Source organism: Belonocnema kinseyi, chromosome 10 (genome assembly GCF_010883055.1).
Source record: "Belonocnema kinseyi isolate 2016_QV_RU_SX_M_011 chromosome 10, B_treatae_v1, whole genome shotgun sequence".
Lineage (NCBI taxonomy): Eukaryota > Metazoa > Arthropoda > Insecta > Hymenoptera > Cynipidae > Belonocnema > Belonocnema kinseyi.
Genome location: NC_046666.1, coordinates 71216379 through 71231415, shown reverse-complemented (window position 1 = coordinate 71231415; position 15037 = coordinate 71216379). Strand labels below are relative to the sequence as shown.

The 15037-nt window shown below is 28.9% G+C and overlaps 1 protein-coding gene across 4 annotated transcripts in view; it reads left to right on the top strand.

The window, feature by feature from the left end:
* LOC117181468 (zinc finger SWIM domain-containing protein 8) overlaps positions 1-15037 on the top strand; it is a 377164-nt gene that overhangs the window by 349299 nt on the left and 12828 nt on the right. For 3 of the 4 annotated variants that reach the window (XM_033374148.1, XM_033374147.1, XM_033374145.1), the window contains 3 exons: positions 2306-2437; positions 2551-2758; positions 12625-12968. In XM_033374148.1, the coding sequence (XP_033230039.1) occupies positions 2306-2437; positions 2551-2758; positions 12625-12968 (684 nt within the window). The remainder of the gene's footprint in view (positions 1-2305; positions 2438-2550; positions 2759-12624; positions 12969-15037) is intronic. The other variant, XM_033374146.1, reaches the window with a different exon arrangement.

Sequence of the window (15037 nt, the reverse complement as noted above, 5' to 3'; positions counted from 1 at the left end):
GTCGTCTTTTGGTAGAATTTAACTGTTTTTTATATAAAATTAAAATCACTATTAGCTGAAATATCTACTATTTCATTATTCGTTGAAAATGCACCTTTTTAGTTAAAAATTGAACTCCTTCGTTGAAGGTGTTGTAGGTTGAAGGTGTTTTGACTGTGTTAGAAGATCATTTTTTCATTAAGATTCATCATTTTAGTTCAAAATTGTTTTTGTTGTTGCTGAATATTAATTTTCTCATAATTAAAAAATTTACTATTCCAATTGAAGTTTCATCATTTTAGCTGGAAATTCATCCCTTCGCTTTATTGTTTAAAATTATTTTTTTCACTAATAATGTAACTTTCTCAGTTTTATTGAAAACTTAACCATTTTTTAGTGGTAAGTTCTTCTTTTTTCGGTTAAAAAATTCTCTTCTTGTTTTAAAATTCATTTTATTTAAAATGCCTCTATTGTGTTGAAAATTATATTTTTTGTCGAAAATTCGTATTTTTGGGTCGACAGTTTTAATATTTTACAGAGAAAAAACGGCCAAAAATGAGTTTCGTCTGTAAGCAAATTTGTCTTGTCAGCTTTAAAAGTCATTTATTTAGTTAAAAATTCGATTGCTTTGTTGAAAATTGATGTGTTTTTATAAAAATTGGTCTTTTTTAGAAAAAAATTAATCCTTTCAGTTTAAAATTCAATTTTTTAAACATTTTTATTTTTATTTGTCCTTTTGTATTGAAAATTAATTTTTTTTCGTTGAAAAGTGAATTACTTGGTTGAAGGTTGAACCATTGTGCTAAAAGATTTTTTTTTATTTATTTATGTTTATCATATTTTTTAAAAATTCGTTTTTTTATATTAATTTCTTTTCAAATAAAAATTTAACAATTCTAATTAAAACTGCATTATTTTAGTTGAAAATTGATCTCTTTTGTTGATAGTTGCACTGTAATGTAAATTTTCTAGTTTGAATGGAAAATTGATAACATCTAGTTGCAAGTTCATCTGTTTTGATAGAAAAATAATCTCCTTGGTTTAAAATTATCTTTAGATGAAAATGCAACTATTCGGTTGAAATCAATATTTTTTGCGACAATTCGTGTTTTTTTTAATAAACTTTTTTTTACTTGACAGAAAAATAATTCTGAGTAGGAAATTTGTCTTTTCAGCTTAAAAATTCATCTCTGTGGTTAAAAATTGAACTATTTTGTTGAAATTTATGAATTTTTAGAAAAATCTGTATTTTTTAGTTGAGCATTTACCGCCTTGATTTAAAATTCGCTTTTTTAGATTTAAAATTGATCTCTTTTGTTAGAAATTTCATTGCTTTTGTTGTTGAGATATTTTTTGCGTTTGTTGTCAAAAATTTCATCTTGTGGGTTGAAAATTCAACTATTTGGATACAAATTTAATTATTTTAATGAAAATCTAATTATTTCTTGAACATTCAACTCTTTGGTTGAAAATCTAATTATTTTGTTGATAATTCTTCTTTCGTGGTCGAAAATTCAACTTTTATGGTGAAAATTCGTCTATTTAGACAGAAAATTTATCCTTCTGGATTAAAAAGTCATATTTTTTTAAAGATATAACTGACGCGTAAAAAACTCGATCATTTGGTTGAAAATTCAACTGCTTTTTTGAAAATTTAAATATTTGGTTAAGAAGTCACCTTTTTTGTCGAAAAGTAAACTGCTTTGTTGATCTTTGTTGAAAATTCCATCTTGTAGGTTGAAAATTCAACTATTTGTATAAAAATGTAATTATTTTAATGAAAATATAATTATTTCTTGAACATTCAACTCTTTGGTTGAAAGTGTAACTATTTTGTTGAAAATTCTTCTTTCATGGTCAAAAATTCAACTGTTATGTTGAAAATTCGTCTATTTAGACAGAAAATTCTTCCTTTTGGATTGAAAAGTCTTTTTTTTCCAAGATTTAACTGTATCCTAAAAAACTCGATCATTTGTTTGAAAATTCAGCAATTTTGTTAAAAATTCACCTGTCTTGTTGAAATTGTAATTATTCGGTTAAGAAGTGATCTCTTTTGGTCGAAAATTAAACTTTTTTGTTGAAAATTCGTCCTTTCAGATTAAAAATTGATCTTTCATCGCAGCAAAGTCATCGTTTTTGGTTGACACATATAGATCAAATTTAATTGTTCTATCTGAAAATTTGTTTTATTTCGTTAATACAAGATTCTCTGTTAAGAACGTTGCCAGATTGAAATGCTGGTCTTCGAATAATAATGGTCGGGGAAAATTAGGGTAATGTCAGGGAATTCTTAAAATGAAGTTTTTACAACGAACTTTGTTTTCAGTGTAAGGAACAAGGAGATCTGATGCTTGAAAAGGCTTGCGTCATTGTCGAAGCTACGGCGAAGAAAGGTGGCGGTGTGTATCCAGAGGTTCTTTTTCAAGTGGCCAGATTGTGGTACGAGTTGTACATCAGGGTAAGGATAAGTTTTGAATGAATTAGAAAGAAAGGGATGTATGGATGATGGACCTTCAGTCCTAGAACTTGAGACAGTCACCGCTAAATTCGTTGAACCCACTACATTTAAAGCTAACACCTGGTGGAGAGCAGCAAGATGAGCTACCTCACGATACTCTACAGCTGGATCCGAACGGAACTCTTATGGTAGAGCCCGGTTCTCAAGTGGACATGGCGACTGGTCAAATGATATCCGGACCCACACAAACTGTAGTTGTCACCAGCACCCAGCCTCCTCAATCGTATCCTCATCCAACTATAACCACGCTCGCTCCTTTGGGTACGTGGTCGAAAAGTAATATTTTTAGCAGAGTTAAATTTAATTCGATACCTCGATGTAGATTTCTTAAATTTCCAAGAATTTATGTTCAGCTAACGCTCTCGAGAATATGCGCAGCATTTAAACTCGAATAGAGAATTTATAGAGCATTTTAAAGAATTGAAAGCATTTAGTGTTCAAACGAATATATATTATAATTACTATATATCGCCGGTGCTTATGAAAAAACACTGTAAAATAAAGCTATGAAGAAAAACCTTTTTCAAAGACGTCATTTTAATCAGATTTTTTATAAATGGCCGTAAATCTTCCAGTTAAAAAATAAATTTCGAAAATTTGCTTTTTAAGAATAAAGTTTCAAGTTTTTTTTTCTAAATTTTCAGTGGTGCTATTTCATTTAAGACACTCAAATTCATTAAATCGGTCATTAATCAATGTAATAACTAACTATAAATGTGTTGCCAAAGATTTGCGACTACTATATTTATCAAACAAAAAAAAATCGTTATTATTTAAAGAATGTTTATACAAAAATGCACATTTTGATCATTTTTTATGAATGGACCTACTTTTTTTCGTAATCAACTAGATATGTTTTTCCAGGGATCTTTTATTATTAATAAAATAATAAACCATTATAATTATAACAAAATGAAAAAGTAATTATTTACTTGAAGAAATGATGTGAAAAGATTTGCTTCCCGAGCGTTTTCATAAGTATTTTTTGACCATGCCTTATTAATAAGTTTCTTATCACGGCATTTTAAGGGATAGGGTTTTTTCACGGCGCTTTCACAAAAAATGTATTTTTTTCAGGGATTCGAACGAAATTAAGGGGCATTTTCAGATATTTTCCAATTATCTCTTAAAAATCCAACTCGTCAAAGTTTTATGTGGAAAGAAACAAAATGCACGTAACGAAAGTTTCGTTACGTTCCTTTTCGTTATTTTTTATATAAAATACGATTAACACATAATTTTGACATTGTGCCTTCGTCCGCTCATTATATTTTTATAATTTGTTAGACTAAGCGTACTTTTTAGTCAAATTCTTTTAAATTTATCGAAATAGTTGGCAAATATTGAAAAATGCCCCTTAATTTCGTTCAAATCCCTGATTTTTTTCACGGCGTTTTCACAATTCAAGTTTTTCCTTATGGCGTTTTCAAAAAAGTGTTCTTTTCGCAGTGTTTACTAAAATATATTTTCTCTTATGGCCATTCAATGATGCGGGTTTTTTTGCACAGTATTTATAAAGACGTGTTTTTTCACAGCGTTTACCAATATGTATTTTTTTTCAAAGTCTTTATTGAGATATATTTTTGTTCATCACATTTTATAGAGATGATTTTTTTTCATGGCGTTATGATAAGAAGTGTTTTTTTCACAGCGATATAATTTGCGGGTTCGTTCTAATAAGCACCGGCGATATATCAGTGTGGTCGCTGGACCGAGAAACTTGGAAAAGCGGGAATTTTTTGAGATCGGGAAAACCCGGGAAATGACAGTGACTATATTTTTTGACTACGAATATCACAAATATTTCCGAGAAAAGTTTCTCCAAGTTCGATTTTAATCGTTTTAAAAATAATTAGTCTAATTGTTATCTTTTTCAATTATGACCTCATTCAGTTTACAATGCTTAATCCGAAAATTTTCTACGTTAAACATTTTCCTTTTTAAGTTTTCATTCTTAATTTAAAGAATTTTAATATGCATTGTTGACTACTTAAATAATTAAAAATTAAAAGCGTTTGTAGTTGAAAATTTTGGATAAAAAACATTTTTATTTTATCAACTGTAAATACAATTAAATTATTTTAAAAATATATCTGTGCTTTTTAAGCATTTAAAGAGAACGATAGTTTATTTGATAAAACGTTTCGAAATCCGTTCAAAATTTAAGAATTTCTCGATTTTTACGTTAAACATGACATGGTTTCAATTCGAAAGTCTTAGTGATTTAAAAATGTAAACTTTAAATTTAAACTGTATCAATTATTTAAAATTTTAAAATAACTTCATAAAAATGTATTTGTTATAAAATATTGTTTTAGTTTAAAATATTCAATTTTTAATCCATTCAATTTCAAATTTTGTCAATTGAGAAAAAAATTTAATATTTAGAAATATGTGATTGTTCATTTAAGACGAGTAAATTGAAACCATATATTTAAAAGTAAATAATTTGAAACTGAGTTGGTTGACATAGAAAGCCTGGAATCGTTAAAATTGCAAAGAGCTTTTAAACTTTAAACGTTACAATTTTAATCGTTGTATTTGAAGAATGTTTAATTTTTAAGTGAAATTTTTGAGTTTTGGTGTTTAAATAAAAATTGAAAACTTATTGTTTGTAGAAAAAATTTGAGTTATATTAAGTGGAATTTAGAAGTTTTGAAAAGATTCAAAATTAATTTTAAACTTGAAATGATTTAAAACAATTTAAACGAAGAGTTTAGCGACGAAATTCGGCAATTCATACAGAAATTTCGGTGTAAATAGTTAAGATTCTTAGAAAAATTTTAAATAATTTTTCTTTTTGAAAATTTTTTAAAGAGAGTATTCAAAAAGATCTTAAAAGATTTCTAAAATTGTTAAAAAAGAATCTGGACGATTTCAAGAAATTGTTTTTAAATTTGCAGGATTTTCTAGAAATTGTAGGAAAAATTCGATTAATTTCAAAAGACATTTAGAAGTTCTAAAGAATTTCAACAATAATTTTAAATTTAAATAAATTTAAAAGAACTTCTAGATTACTCAAGGTTTTGAAATGCAATTTTGAAGTTTTTCAAGGTTCTTTGAACTATTCAAAATGAAAATAATTTAAGTTATAATCTAAGAAGTATTCTGTTAAAAATGATAATATTTCCATTTTTAACGTTTGTAGCTTAAAATTGTTTAAAATAATATAATATGAAACATTTTCAGTGCATTGATTCTTTAATTTAGATCATTGAAAATGATATCAAGGATTAAATTTTTACCATTTTTGTCTGAATCATTGAATCCATTAATTTATAAAAATTCGTAATTTTTGAGTTTATCTGCATTTCATTAAAAAATGGTTCAATTTAAAAATGTTACTACCTTCTATTTTTCATGTGTACATTTTATTAGCCGTGAAAAATGTTTCCAAACCGGGGAAAACCCGGGAAATGACCAGGAATTTTTTTCTTGGATTAAAACGAACACCCAAATATATTTTTACAAAACCATTCTAGAGTGAAAGAAACATATACTTTTTTTAATTACAGAGTCGATATAGATAAGGTAATTCGAGAAAGTCAGGAAATGTGAGGGAAAATCTGATAGAGTATGAGAAATTTTGAAAAACTAAAGTTGAAGTTAATTTTATTATTATGGTTAAAAATCGCGAATATCCTTTTTGGTTGAAATAGCAAATATCACGTTTTTCGTTGAAAAATCATCCTCTTTGGTTGAAAATTCAACCACTTATTTGGAAGTGGAACTAATTTGTTAAAAATCGATTTATTTGGTTGATGATTCATTATTTTACTTGAAAATCCTTTTTTTTTTGTTCCACATGTAATTATTTTGTTAAAAATCATGTTTTGTAGTTGAAAATTAATTGTTTTTAACTAAAAATTTGTTTCTTAGGTTCAAAATTTACCTTTCTGATTTGAAAACCCTACTAAAAAGCGTTTAAAATGTATTTAGAAAGAATTTTTTTACATTAATGTTATTAATCTTTTAGGTGTATGGTTGGTTTTATGTCTATAGAAGAATTTAGAAATTTGGATATTGTAGCAACCCTGAATAAGGGACTCTTTAATGCGAATAATATGTTTTTTTATTACTTTGACTTCTTTTACCATTTAAATTAAGCGCGCTTTCGAATTTGAAGCGATACATTTTCGCGCGAAATTGAAGTAATGCAATTATTATCAATGAAGATAGAAAATACGATTTTATAAATCCTAATTCAAAATTCTTATAAATGCCCAATCCTGGAATTATCTGTTATCCCTGAATTCGCTGATATCCATGAATTCTATGAATTCTCTAATTTAGTCGAATACAGCAAATTCTCCGAATAATAACTGGAAGCTTCTTTTCATTCAAACTTTTTGGTAATAATTCGACAATGCGCCAGCTCAGAAGGAGATTTTTTGGTAAATAAATCTAGTCCTAATTTGGAACAGGAATTTTGTAAATGAATTCAATTGTGACTTGGTATACGGAATTTTCTAAACGAATTATTATTCTCAGTTTAGAAGAGGAAAAATAAAAAAATAAATTCCATAGATAATTACAATTTAGAGTTTAGGACCGGAGATTTTCGTAAGGAACTGTTATTTGACTCGAAACAGATAATTTTTCACATATAACTTAAATTTTGGAAAATAATTTTAACTCTGAGTTATAAGAAATGAGTTAACAAAGAAAATGCCAGTTTAAATTCAGAATTTTAATTCTTCTAACCAATTCTCGGTTCCAAGTCAGAACGTTTTCAAATCTTCTAAAATGTTTAGAGCTCTCTTGAAACCTTAACAAAATGTTTAAAATTATTAAAATTTTTTGAGCTCTTTCAAATTGACCGAGAAAAAAGTATCATCTTACTGATGCAAGGAATTCAGGGAGTTTTGAAGAATTCAGATAATTAAGAGGAACTAAAGGAAATCCAGGGACTTCAAAATAATGCAATGAATTCTGGGAGTCAAGGAGAATTCCAGGAATATATGTCATTCAGAGAAACCATGAATTCAGAGGAATCTAAGGAATTTGGAGGATTTGTGAAAATTCAGAGAGGTTGTTCTGCAAGTGGTCGTTAGATTTTAATGAAATTTTACGAAACTATAGTGCTATGTAAGAATCTATGTAAGAAACTTTAAAAATGTTTAAAGAATTTTTGAACATTTTCAAAATTACAGGATTTACGCCATGTTGTATTTTGCCATAACATTAAAAAAAAATAATTTTAATATTTCCAAAACCGTGCAATTAATTTTTATAATATTTGGAAGTATTGTAGGGGAAATTATACAATTTAATAACATAATACGTAATTTTTTTTAAATTTTGACACAAAAAAAGTCGAAACAATTTTTCAGTTTAATTTTTTGTTAATATCGCAATCTTTTATTTTGTTTTTCGTTAATATATAGAAATTGGTTACAATGTTACCTTTCATGAAAAAATTGATGGCGACTCTTCTGTATCATGAGATACTGTCATTTTAATCAGATTTTTTAGTTAGATGATTTTTTATAAATGGCCGTAAATCTTCCAGTTAAAAAATAAATTTCGAAAATTTGTTATTTAAGAATAAAGTTTCAAGTTTTTTTTTTTCTAAATTTTCAGTGGTGCTATTTCATTTAAGACACTCAAATTCATTAAATCGGTCATTAATCAATGTAATAACTAACTATAAATGTGTTGCCAAAGATTTGCGACTACTATATTTTTCAAAAAAAAAAAATCGTTATTATTTAAAGAATGTTTATACAAAAATGCACATTTTGATCAATTTTTATGAATGGACCTACTTTTTTTCGTAATCAACTAGATATGTTTTTCCAGGGATTCCTTGCTGTCATATTTTTTAAATTACCAAAAATAGTTGATTATATAAACAATTTTTATACACGAATGCACATTTTTGACATTTCTTGATCAAAAGGCTTTCTAGTTGTTTATTTAACAAACAAAAATTAAGCCTATTTTGGAAAAAATTGTCAAAATACACACATGGTTATAAAAATATAGAAGTAATCGATTATTGTCAAGAGATTTGTAGTTGATTCCGCAAAAAATTAAGCCTATTCATGAAGAAATGGAAGAAATGTTTATTTTTTTACAGAGATTTTTGGAATAATGTCTAAGCAGCAGTTATTTTTAACTAATTTTAATCCTTCATTAATATTTTTCGTAATTTATATAAAAGCTATATATTTCAAAAAGCTAATCATTGCGAATTCCGAAAGTTACTTTCGTTTATTAATTTGTTTATAACATTATAACCTTTTTTTTCTTACTCTTACTCACTTACAATGATTTTTAGTTATTACATTGATTTATGAACAGTTTTAATGAATCTAAAAGTCACTTAAGGAAATTGTTCACTCACTGAAAAGTTACACATGAAAAGTTAAAAATTTGTTATTAAATAAAAATTTTTGCTTGAATTGAAGTGGAATATCCGGAGTCTCTCGTTTTATCTGAAAAACGTAGCCTATTTCTAGAAAAAAAATTAAAATCCATTATGTCCACTAAATTGGCAATATCTCGTGATCCAGAAGAATCACCAGCAATTTTTTTTAATGAAAGGTGTAATGCTGTAATTGTAACCAATTTGTATATTCTAACTAGAAAAAAGGTGCGACATCGACAAAAAATTCTCTGGACTTTTCTCTGGTCAAAATTTTGAAAAAATTACTGTATTATGATATTCATTAAAATACTTTCCATGGTTTTGGAAATATTGATATCTAATTTATAAAAAATATTATGTACAAATTCAAGACGGCGCAATGCACATAATTTTGACAGGACAAAGAAGTCCGTGAAGATTTCCTCAAAGGACCCCGCACTAAATGTATGGGAAAATGGCTTTCGGTGGATTTAGCTGAAACTTTGTAATTTTTAAGGTTATAAGTGCCGGATAAAATATCCGTAAAAAAATATTAAAAAATGGACAGTTTTAGCGCTATGCGGCACCAAGCGCTCAAGATCAGTGAATAAAACGATTTACAACAGATTTTGTTACAAAAGCGATGTCAACATAGAAATCACGGTTCAGATCGTGGTCTGTCATATTTTCGCCTACACCGTTTGCTCATATAGCGCGCTTCTCAAAACGATCAAACGCTAAACGCCCAAGATTTTAACTTGACTATTTAATCACTTCTTTAAAGGCAGAAATGGTCCCCAAAGTAACATTAGTAACTAGTGCGCACATACCGATAATAACATTCTACCCTTCGCAAGAGGGTTGAACGCTAAGCGCCCTTGATCAGCGAATAGAACCAATCCTAGTAGCTTTAGCGACACAAGCGATGTCTGTATACGAAACACGTATCAAGAAGTGGTCAGTAACATGTTTAGCCAAACCAATGACAGTATGAGCCAACACAGTTGACTCATATAGCGCGCTTCTCAGAACGGGCAAAGACTAAGCACAGAAGATTTGAACTTGACTAGGAAATCACTTTTTCAAAGGCCTTTCACAAAAGAAATGACAGACAAACATACCGTCGTCGATGGAAATAATGAGTGAATGCTGCATGATGAACGACTATCACTTTTTAAAGCTTAGCGTTTGCCCGTTCTGAGAAGCGCGCTATATGAGTCAGCGTTGTTGACTCTTGTTGTCATTGGTTTGACTAAACATGTTACTGACCACTTCTTGATGCGTGTTTCGTATACAGACATCGCTTGTGTCGCTAAAGCTACTAGGATTGGCTCTATTCGCTGATCATGGGCGCTAAGCGTTTGGCCCTCTGGCGAAGGGTACACTGTTATTATCGATGTGCGCACTAGTTACTAATGTTACTTTGGATACCATTTCTGTCATTAAAAAAGTAATTACTTAGTCAAGTTCAAATCTTGGGCGCTTGGCGTTTGATCGTTTCGAAAAGCGCGCAATATAACTCATTGGTTTGGCTAAACATATTACCGACTACTTTCTGATGCGTGATTCTTATAGTGACATTGCTTTTGTCGCTAAGGTTACTAGGATTGGTTTTATTCGCTGATCTTGAGCGCTTAGCGTTCAACCCTCTTGCAAGGGTAGAATGTTATCGGTATGTGCGCAATAGTTACTAATGTTACTTTGGGTACCATTTCTGCCTTTAAAGAAGTGATTAATTAGTCAAGTTAAAATCTTGGGCGCTTAGCGTTTGATCGTTTTGAGAAGCGCGCTATATGAGTCAGCGGTGTAGGCGAAAATATGACAGACCACGATCAGAACCGTGATTTCTATGTTGACATCGCTTTTGTAACAAAATCTGTTGTAATTCGTTTTATTCACCGTTCTTAAGCGCTTAGCGCTAAAACTGTCCATTTTTTAAGATTTATTTCACGGATATTTCATCCTATACTTCTTAAAAATTACAAAGTTTCAGCTAAATCCACCGAAAGCCATTTTCCCATACATTTAGTGCGTGGTCCTTTGCAATGCAAGGTGGGAATATTGTATTCGTAGGTTAGGGTAAGGTTCATTTAACGAAGAATTCGATGCGCAGTAGTATTCTAGGGCACCGACGCGACACACAGTGATCTGGAATAGGAATTTACTGTTCATAATCGCCCACAGGTCGTATTTCTTAACCGATTTAAAAGTTTCTTTTTTAGAAATGCTCAGCAATTAATTTGTAAGAGAATTCTGGTTTGCTTTTTTTAAATTTTTTTCACAGAGCAACAATATATAAACAAATATAGTTATAAAATTGATCATTTTAGCTTTGTGAATTTTTATCTTAAGAAAAAATACAGATAGAAACTCACTATCATCCCGAATTATTGCACATACATTTATAGAACATAATTAATTTTACTAATATTTAACTTAATTATTATAAACAATTTCTATAAACAAATTCTTTATAAAAGAGATTTTCTCATAGCTGAATTGATTTTTCTGAACAAAAGTGATTCTCAAATGTCTTTAAAGCCATTTATATACTTTAAGCTTTATTAAACATAAACGATATAGATTGTTTATAACAATTTAGTTAAACAAGTCTCCTAATCGGCCGTTTCCTCGTAGAAAAAAATGTTTTCTTCTTCAATAATTATTAGAGTGACATTTATTGCGGTGACTAACAAACGAAATTAAATAAAGAATAATTTATATGATAGTTATAAACAATTTTTTTAACAAAACTATGATTTATTTTTTTTTACATGCAAAAAGGACGGTTTTCCACTGACATTACGCAAGTTATTATTTAATGTGCCTTATCCAATTTTGGAATCACTGTTAGCTTATTGTCGGATAATTTCAGTGGAAACCCGTCTTCTTTGCATTTAAACAAAATAAATCATAGTTTTGTTAAAAAAATTGTTTATAAAAATCATATAAATTATTTTTTATTTCATTTCGTTGGTTAGTCACCGCAATAAATGTCACTCTAATAATCATTGAAGAAAAAAACATTTTTTTCTACGAGGAAACAGCCGATTAGGAGACTTGTTTAACTAAATTGTTATAAACAATCTATATTGTTTATGTTTGATAAAGCTTAAAGTATATAAATGGCTTTAAAGACAATTGTGAATCACTTTTGTTCAGAAAAATCAATTCAGCTATGAGAAAAACTCATTTATAAAGAATTTGTTTATAGAAATGTTTATAAAAACAACAGCTGTTAACTCATACTAATTTCTTTCTTACAAATTATTATTCTTATAAAAAATATTAGCAACTAGCGTGAAATAAACGATTTTTTCTATGATAAAAGAACACTAATAAGAATTTGTTTATAGAAATTGTTTATAATAATTAATTTAAATATTATTATAATTAATTATGTTCTATGAATGCATGTGCAATAATTCCGGCTGATAGTGAGCTTCTATCTGTATTTTTTCTTGAGATAAAAATTCACAAAGCTAAAATGGTCAATTTTGTCACTGAATTTGTTTATATATTTTTGCTCCGTGAAAAAACTTTAAAAAAGCAAACCACAATTCTCTTAAAAATTAATAGCTGAGCATTTATAAAAAAAAAACTTTTAAATCGGTTAAGAAATACGACCTGTGGGCGATTATGAACAGTAAATTCCTATTCCAGACCAATTGTTTTCCTTGATTGTTTTCAATATTTATAAAAAAAAAACCTAAAATGAAATGTTAGATGTAAGATTGGGTGGAACAGATAGAAAGACGTCGTTTTTTTGATCCAGAAGTTACAATGCCATATGCGGTTGGACCATACAATTTTGTACATCCACACCATCCAATGCCTGCGTTTCCGGGACCGATGCCTCCACACAGAGTGACTTTGCCACCCCCACCTCACATGCAGATGTACCACACAGGATTCCCCCCGCATCCAGGACATCCACAGCATCCACAACATCCGCAGCATCCACAACATCCACAACACCCTCATCATCCACCTCAGGCGGCTCAGCCTCCGCCTGTGCCGCAGTATTATGGGCCTCAACCTACTGTCACCACTGTAAATGTTCATCCACCCCCTGGAACTCATCATATGTTCACTATGCAGCAACCAATGCCCGTTAATGTGAGTCTCATTTTATTCATATTTATTAGTTCTTTTTTTTTGCATGAGATCTTCCCATCATTTTAGAAGCAACTAAAGCATAAAACTGAATCCTTAAAGGGTGCACTATACGAAAAATAAGACCATGAAGTCAGGGTGTCTACTCTATCTGAAAAACCTGAAACACCTGGAATTTCTAGGAAATTTTTATGCACCTAGTAAAACTTAGAAATGTCAGGGACGAAATTCATTTCAAATCAGGCAGGGTCTACACTTGAAATCACAGAATTTTTCGGGAACGAAATTTTTTTATAGGAAATTAGGCGATACTTATTTATCCGATTTGCAAAAAATGTTTAAAAAGTTAGGCGTATTTGAATTTTGTGCTTTGTTTTTTCAAAAAACTCAAGTTTTTTTTCTTTAAATCTCTAGACGGTTTGACTTAAATTAGCTATTTATTATTTTATTTTTGGTTCTAATAGCGATTATCGCCTCCTTTCAAAATCCGCCGGAGAATTGAAAAAAGGTTTAAAGTTTACAAAATGGCGGCGATTTTTCTAGTGAAATTGAAAATCGATAAAAAAATGTTGCCATTTTTTTGTTGAACTTGTACTTTGATAGTTAAGATGTCTTGTAAGTTTGATACTTGCTAAATAACTTTCGTAGGCAGGAGAATGATTTTTTCAAACAAACGAATGTTCTACTTTTTCTGGGAAACAATGCCAGATACGACAAAATTTTAAGATAAAAGTTTGTACGTATAAAAAATTTATATGAAAAATGTTTTTTAAATTAAAATTATTTCTTGAAAAAAGATCCTACTCCATCTTCACGCCATTGAGAATCGAACCACAAAAATTCTGATTATTAATTTATTATTACTATTAACCATTCTGATTTATTAAAAAAAATTTTTAATAATTACTTGTACCATTAACACCTAGCTAAAAATTAGCGTTATGTTCTTCAATTAAGAGTTCTTATTCTGATCCCTCTAATAGCTTAATTGGAAAAGCACCTGACCGGAAATCAGAAGTTTTGTGGTCGATTCCCAATGGAGTGAAGATGGAGTAGGATCTTTTTTTCAAGAAATAATTTTAATTTAAAAAATATTATTTTCCATCTAGTCTTATTAAGACGTTAAGCATTTTCTGTTATTGAAGATTCTTAACTTGATCGATATTGTGTAGATTTTCTGCCTTTATGGTTTGGAGGGTTGATCTACTGTCGGTAAGGTACAATCTCTGATGATATAGCAGATAAATTAAAAAAATTAAAAAATGAAACATTTTTCTTGTTCTTTTTCAATATTTTCCATAGTCTACGAAACAAATTTTTCGGGCCTCAAAAATGGTTTAGTCCGTATATAGAATTTTCCATACAAAATATTTTTTCATATTTTTATAAATTGCAGAAAATAATTAAAAAAAAGGTTCTTGAATTTCCCACCTGTTTTTTTCTTCTAAATATTTTTTAAAAGTTTCTACTTATAGAAGAAAGGCATCTTATCAGCATAATGCGGACTAAGCCATTTTTGAGGACGGGAGTATTTTTTTTCTTAAAAATGTAATTTTGGAATATTTGCAAGAATAAAATTTACAAGATATTTCAATTATCAAAGTAAAAGTTAAAAAATGGTAAATAAGTGAATGTCAGAAAATTGAGATTGAGAAAAAATCGATTTTTAAGTTTTTCAATCAAAAAACTGCTGCCATTTTTCAACCTTTTCTCAATTTTCCGGCGGATTTTGAAAGGAGACCATGAACGCTATTATAATCCAAAATAAAATAATAAATATCCCATTTAGGTCAAAAGTTATAGAGGTTTAAAGAAAAAACCTCTATTTAAAAAAAAACAAAGCACAAAATTGAAATACACACAACTTTTTAGATTTTTTTTGTTGCAAATCGTAAAAATACGTATCACCTAATTTCCTATAAAAAAACAATATATTTCGTCCCCGAAAGATTCTGTAATTTCAAGTGTAGGATCCTGTCCAATTTAAAATGGATTCGTTCCAGGGATTTTTATTTTTGAGAGTGTGCTTATTTTTTGCAATATAAAATTGAATAACATTGATTATTTATTTG